The sequence below is a fragment of the Ranitomeya variabilis genome, chromosome 8 (assembly GCF_051348905.1).
Source record: "Ranitomeya variabilis isolate aRanVar5 chromosome 8, aRanVar5.hap1, whole genome shotgun sequence".
In the NCBI taxonomy this organism is placed as follows: domain Eukaryota; kingdom Metazoa; phylum Chordata; class Amphibia; order Anura; family Dendrobatidae; genus Ranitomeya; species Ranitomeya variabilis.
In genome coordinates, this window is record NC_135239.1 from 213,434,280 (window position 1) to 213,441,665 (window position 7,386).

At 37.2% G+C, this 7,386-nt stretch overlaps 1 protein-coding gene across 10 annotated transcripts in view; it reads left to right on the top strand.

Moving 5' to 3' along the window:
• The window catches only part of IL5RA (interleukin 5 receptor subunit alpha), a 120,799-nt gene extending 114,058 nt beyond the window's left edge, over positions 1–6,741 (top strand). For all 10 annotated transcript variants that reach the window (XM_077276861.1, XM_077276863.1, XM_077276858.1 and 7 more), the window contains 4 exons: positions 4,115–4,259; positions 4,775–4,859; positions 6,001–6,079; positions 6,227–6,741. In XM_077276861.1, the coding sequence (XP_077132976.1) occupies positions 4,115–4,259; positions 4,775–4,859; positions 6,001–6,079; positions 6,227–6,370 (453 nt within the window). In that variant the 3' untranslated portion in view covers positions 6,371–6,741. The remainder of the gene's footprint in view (positions 1–4,114; positions 4,260–4,774; positions 4,860–6,000; positions 6,080–6,226) is intronic.
• The last annotated feature ends 645 nt before the right edge of the window (positions 6,742–7,386 follow it).

Here is a 7,386-nt window from a genome sequence, read left to right on the forward strand (position 1 = left end):
AGTATTATAGTAGTTATATTCTTATACATAGGGGCAGTATTATAGTAGTTCTACTCTTGTACATAGGAGCAGTATTATAGTAGTTATATTCTTGTACATAGGGACAGTATTATAGTAGCTATATTCTTGTACATAGGGGCAGTATTATAGTAGTTATATTCTTGTACATAGGGGCAGTATTATAGTAGTTATATTCTTGTACATAGGAGCAGTATTATAGTAGTTATATTCTTGTACATAGGGGCAGTATTATAGTAGTTATATTCTGGTATATAAGAGCAGTACTATAGTAGTTATATTCTTGTACCTAGGAGCAGTATTATAGTAGTTATATTCTTGTACATAGGGGCAGTATAATAGTAGTTATATTCTTGTACATAGGGGGCAGTATAATAGTAGTTATATTCTTGTACATAGGGGCAGTATTATAGTAATTATATTCTAGTACATAGGGGCAGTATTATAGTAGTTATATTCTTGTACATAGGACCAGTATTATAGTAGTTATACTCTTGTACATAGGAGCAGTATTATAGTAGTTATATTCTTGCACATAGGGACAGTACTATAATAGTTATATTCTTGTACATAGGGGCAGTATTATAGTAGTTATATTCTTGTATATAGGGAGCAGTATTATAGTAGTTATATTCTTGTACATAGGAGCAGTATTATAGTAGTTATATTCTTGTACATAGGGGCAGTATTATAGTAGTTATATTCTTGTACATAGGAGCAGTATTATAGTAGTTATATTCTTGTACATAGGGGCAGTATTATAGTAGTTATATTCTTGTACATAGGGGCAGTATTATAGTAGTTATATTCTTGTATATAGGGAGCAGTATTATAGTAGTTATATTCTTGTACATAGGGGGCAGTATAATAGTAGTTATATTCTTGTACATAGGGGCAGTATTATAGTAATTATATTCTGGTATAAAAGAGCAGTATTATAGTAGTTATATTCTTGTACATAGGACCAGTATTATAGTAGTTATACTCTTGTACATAGGAGCAGTATTATAGTAGTTATATTCTTCCACATAGGGACAGTACTATAATAGTTATATTCTTGTACATAGGGGCAGTATTATAGTAGTTATATTCTTGTATATAGGGAGCAGTATTATAGTAGTTATATTCTTGTACATAGGGGCAGTATTATAGTAGTTATATTCTTGTACATAGGGGCAGTATTATAGTAGTTATATTCTTGTACATAGGGGGCAGTATTATAGTAGTTATATTCTTGTACATAGGGACAGTATTATAGTAGTTATATTCTTGTACATAGGAGCAGTATTATAGTAGTTATATTCTTGTATATAGGGAGCAGTATTATAGTAGTTATATTCTTGTACATAGGGGCAGTATTATAGTAGTTATATTCTTGTACATAGGGGGCAGTATTATAGTAGTTATATTCTTGTACATAGGAGCAGTATTATAGTAGTTATATTCTTGTATATAGGAGCTGTATTATAGTAGTTATATTCTTGTACATAGGGAGCAGTATTATAGTAATTATATTCTTGTATATAGGAGCAGTATTATAGTAGTTATATTCTTGTACATAGGAGCAGCATTATAGTAGTTATATTCTTGTACATAGGAGCAGTATTATAGTAGTTATATTCTTGTACATAGGGGCAGTATTATAGTAGTTATATTCTTGTACATAGGGGCAGTATTATAGTAGTTATATTCTTGTACATAGGAGCAGTATTATAGTAGTTATATTCTTGTACATAGGAGCAGTATTATAGTAGTTATATTCTTGTACATAGGAGCAGTATTATAGTAGTTATATTCTTGTACATAGGAGCAGTATTATAGTAGTTATATTCTTGTACATAGGAGCAGTATTATAGTAGTTATATTCTTGTACATAGGGGCAGTATTATAGTAGTTATATTCTTGTACATAGGGGCAGTATTATAGTAGTTATATTCTTGTACATAGGGGCAGTATTATAGTAGTTATATTCTTGTACATAGGGGCAGTATTATAGTAGTTATATTCTTGTACATAGGGGCAGTATTATAGTAGTTATATTCTTGTACATAGGGGCAGTATTATAGTAGTTATATTCTTGTATATAGGGAGCAGTATTATAGTAGTTATATTCTTGTACATAGGAGCAGTATTATAGTAGTTATATTCTTGTACACAGGAGCAGTATTATAGTAGTTATATTATTGTACATAGGAGCAGTATTATAGTAGTTATATTCTTGTACATAGGGGCAGTATTATAGTAGTTATATTCTTGTACATAGGGGCAGTATTATAGTAGTTATATTCTTGTATATAGGGAGCAGTATTATAGTAGTTATATTCTTGTACATAGGAGCAGTATTATAGTCTATTTGTCTGCCTCTGATTTGATTTTGAAGTATCTGCCTGGCCATCTGCATGTCTGCACTAGCACCTTATTTAGGTACCTCTACATGTGAATATATATTTTTCTTTCAGTTGTGGTATTCATATATGTGAATAATTATTTTGGCTATATGAATTTGCCATTGATCGAGTATGTCATATAACTCTCATGTGCCACCACACTATTTTGTAATTAATTTTGTGTCGTTTCCTGGTTCAGTGCCCTTTATTTGGTATTTTGTTCCCCCTCTACCTCACGTTGTTGCATACCCTTTAATAAATATTACTATTTAGCAAATCATTGGACACTTTCGGTTGTTTTTTTTCTTCGCTTTTTTCATCCATGGTGGGATGCATTATACTCTATGAGGGGGCTACATTATATTCTATGAGGGGTTGCATTATACTATATGAGGGCGGCTGCATTATATTCTGTGGGTGGTTGCATTAGACTATATGAGGCGGGTTACATTATATTCTATTGGGGGCTGCATTATACGCTGAGGGGGCTACATTATATCCTGTGGGGTGGCTGCATTATACTCCGTTGAGTAGGTGCAATATATTTTATGGGGTGGCTGCATTATATTCTATGCGGGCTGCATTATACTCTATGGGGTGGTTGGATTATACTCTATTGGGGGGCTGCATTATACTTTGAGGGGGACTGGATTATACTATATGGGTGCTGCATTATACTCTATTGGACTATGGGCAGTGCATTATTCTATATGTACTATATGGGACCTACATTATACTATATCGAGGACTATGAGGAATGCATTATACTATATGAAGAACTATGGGGGGCATTATAATATGAGAAGTGCATTGTACTACATGGAGGACTGTGAGGGCTGCATTATACACTCCCCAAGGAGGGCTATGGGGAGTGTATTATATTATATGGAGGATTATGAGGAGTGTATTATACTATATGGATAACTGAGAAGTGTATTATACTATATGGAGGACTGAGGAGTGTATTTTAGTATATGGAGGACTATGGGGAGTGTTTTATACTTTATGGAGGACTATGGGCAGTGTAGTATACTATATGGAAGACTATGGAGTGTATTATACTATATGGAGGACTATGGGCAGTGTAGTATACTATATGTAGGACTATGGCGTGTATTATACTATATGGAGGACTATGGAGTGTATTATAAAGAGGCCGGGAAAAAGTGTAAAACAACTTCAATATTGTTGAATTGCGCTCGTTTAGCGGCCTGAACTCAGTGCATGTAAATACAACCAAAGTGTTTCTGTGTGATTTGGAATATGTTAGCATTTAGGGCCTCATTTTAAACTTCTGTCCAGGGTCCCACTTTGTCTAAAACTGGACCTTCTCGTACTGTTGTGCTCACAAGTTTACACACCCCGGCAGAATTTTTGCTTTCTTGGCGTTGTTTTCAGAGAATATGAATGAAAACACCAAAACTGTTTCTCCACTCATGGTTAGTGGCTGGGTGAAGCCATTTATTGGGTCGTCATTATGATTTATAAAGAGAAAACACAGTAGTCTGGCAATAAATGGCTTCACCCAACCACTGACCATGACTGGAGGAAAAGTTTTGGTGTTATCATTCATATTCTCTGAAAAAAGGCCAAGAAAGCAAAAATTCTGCCGGGGTATTTAAACTTTTGAGCACAACTGTATTAATTGTACATTTATTCCTCTAATTACATAACATAAAGTAACAGTTTTTTTCTGATTTATGTCACAGATTACGGTGTCGCAGTTGATCTTCAAAGACTTTAGGCAGCATTCAGCTGGTAGGCAGCTCATTCGGGTGAGAGCGGTAGGACAGCCTCCATGTTGGAGCAATTCCTTATACAGTCCATGGACGGAAATGACGATAATCGGGGAAGGTAAGATGATGGGAAGTTTAGGGTACAAGTGTCTCCTGGATGAGGACCTGTTAATAGTCGTATTTTTGCTGCTGCCCTGAGGTTGTTGTTTTGTTTCTTTTTAATTTGCTGTATAATTCTAAAGATACAAGCAAAATCTTATAGTCTTTGCCAAGGGGGAGGGGCTCACAGGATTCCCTGGGTGGTGGGATGTCTTTAGCTTTTCTGCATAATTACCACGTCCCCTTAGTATAGAGACCATAAAAATTAGGCCCAAATAATAAGTCCCATGTCTCTCACACAGTATGGCGGATTGTGAGAAAAAACAAACATGGAATATTCAGGGGAGCAGCGGGAATAACATAAGAGGAAAACCCGGCTAATGTTGTTCAGGTCATTTCCCTTTAAAATTAAATGTGAAAATATTCATGCCAACAAGTGCATGTAAATGGGTGTTAGTAAGTGGACGATCCCTGTAAGGATCGAGCGATCCAACCCTGTCTGTGTGTAGTAACATCAGGCTCTCCTCTTCATAGCTATACACAGAAGTGATACGACTGGGATCATCGTGTCTGTCTGCGTAACTACAGCGTTCATCATTGCATTACTCCTATGCATTAGGTAAGTGTTTATATATAAAGATACACTGAAGATGCCCAGGTTATACCGGCTGTACATATAGAATTATATACAGGAGATGCCCGGGTTATACCGGCTGTACGTATAGAATTATATACAGGAGATGCCCAGGTTATACCGGCTGTACGTATAGAATTATATACAGGAGATGCCCGGGTTATACCGGCTGTACGTATAGAATTATATACAGGAGATGCCCAGGTTATACCGGCTGTACGTATAGAATTATATACAGGAGATGCCCAGGTTATACCGGCTGTACGTATAGAATTATATACAGGAGATGCCCAGGTTATACCAGCTGTACGTATAGAATTATATACAGGAGATGCCCAGGTTATACCGGCTGTACATATATAATAATATACAGGAGATGCCCAGGTTATACCGGCTGTACGTATAGAATTATATACAGGAGATGCTCAGGTTATACCAGCTGTACATATATAATTATATACAGGAGATGCCCAGGTTATACCGGCTGTACGTATATAATTATATACAGGAGATGCCCAGGTTATACCGGCTGTACGTATAGAATTATATACAGGAGATGCCCAGGTTATACCGGCTGTACGTATAGAATTATATACAGGAGATGCTCAGGTTATACCAGCTGTACATATATAATTATATACAGGAGATGCCCAGGTTATACCGGCTGTACGTATATAATTATATACAGGAGATGCCCAGGTTATACCGGCTGTACATATATAATTATATACAGGAGATACCCAGGTTACACCGGCTGTGCATATATAATTATATACAGGAGATGCTCAGGTTATACCAGCTGTACATATATAATTATATACAGGAGATGCCCAGGTTATACCGGCTGTACGTATAGAATTATATACAGGAGATGCCCAGGTTATACCGGCTGTACATATATAATTATATACAGGAGATGCTCAGGTTATACCGGCTGTACATATATAATTATATACAGGAGATGCTCAGGTTATACCAGCTGTACATATATAATTATATACAGGAGATGCCCAGGTTATACCGGCTGTACATATATCATTATATACAGGAAATGCCCAGGTTATACCAGCTACAGTTTTATTATTATACATCAGAATTTATTGTTCTGTTTTCTTTATATTTCCAGTTGTTGGAGACTTTTATTTCCAGAGATTCCAAAACCCAAGAATGATCTTAAGGAGGCTTTCAAGAATATACAAAACCAGGTATGCGCCTGCAATCAGGGTGTGCGATGTGGTCACGAGATGTCTCTGTTGTGTTCATAGCTCATAAGGGCCAATGGTGGCCCCCAACAGAAGAGCAGAGAACAGACAAAATGTTGATTTGATCTTTCCTTCTGTTTGGCCTCTCAGGCCCTGATGCGCTACAACTCCTGGGACAATGAAGAAGTGATCAGTTACATTGAGGAGATGGGGCCGTCAGACAAGTACAGAGCGTCCACAGATTACAGCCACATTGCAGACTATTCCTCCAGCAGATTCTGCAAACCTCTGTGATCCCGGATCCTGCTGCACTGAGCCACCCAAAAATACTGAATTAACTGGAATAGAAATCCGGAATTGTCAAAAATGTGGAGTTCCGGTGGCAGCACATGGAGGCGCTACCACAGACTGCAGCGGAGGAGACGCGGGAATTATTGTTCAGTAGCGCCCCTGGTGGTAACGTGACGGGAGGACGCTCATTTATCAGAACAATCACATACCCCAGAGCATGAATAGCATCAAAACAGAAATTAGCAGTACGACCACATCCTGCAAACAGCTACAAAGAGTGAAATCTGGGATGTTTTACCTTCTGAGCTTCTACTATGTGTCTGCTGTAGTATCATTGTACGCAACTGTAATTAAATGTTCAGTTTTTCCATTTATATTTGTATAAAGAATCAGTTTATTACGTTGATCTCTGATCACCTGATTATCTTTCACAGCTGCACTCACTAATTTATAGGTCACTGTGTATGTACATTACATTGTTATCCTTTATTATACTCCAGAGCTGCACTCGCTATTCTGCTGGTGCAGTCACTGGGTACATACATTACTGATCCTGAGTTACCTCCTGTATTATACTCCAGAGCTGCACTCACTATTCTGCTGGTGCAGTCACTGTGTACATACATTACATTACTGATCCTGAGTTACCTCCTGTATTATACTCCAGAGCTGCACTCACTATTCTGCTGGTGCAGTCACTGTGTACATACATTACATTACTGATCCTGAGTTACCTCCTGTATTATACTCCAGAGCTGCACTCACTATTCTGCTGGTGCAGTCATTGTGTACATACATTACTGATCCTGAGTTACTTCCTGTATTATACCCCAGAGCTGCACTCACTATTCTGCTGGTGCAGTCACTGTGTACATACATTACATTACTGATCCTGAGTTACCTCCTGTATTATACTCCAGAGCTGCACTCACTATTCTGCTGGTGCAGTCATTGTGTACATACATTACTGATCCTGAGTTACTTCCTGTATTATACCCCAGAGCTGCACTCACTATTCT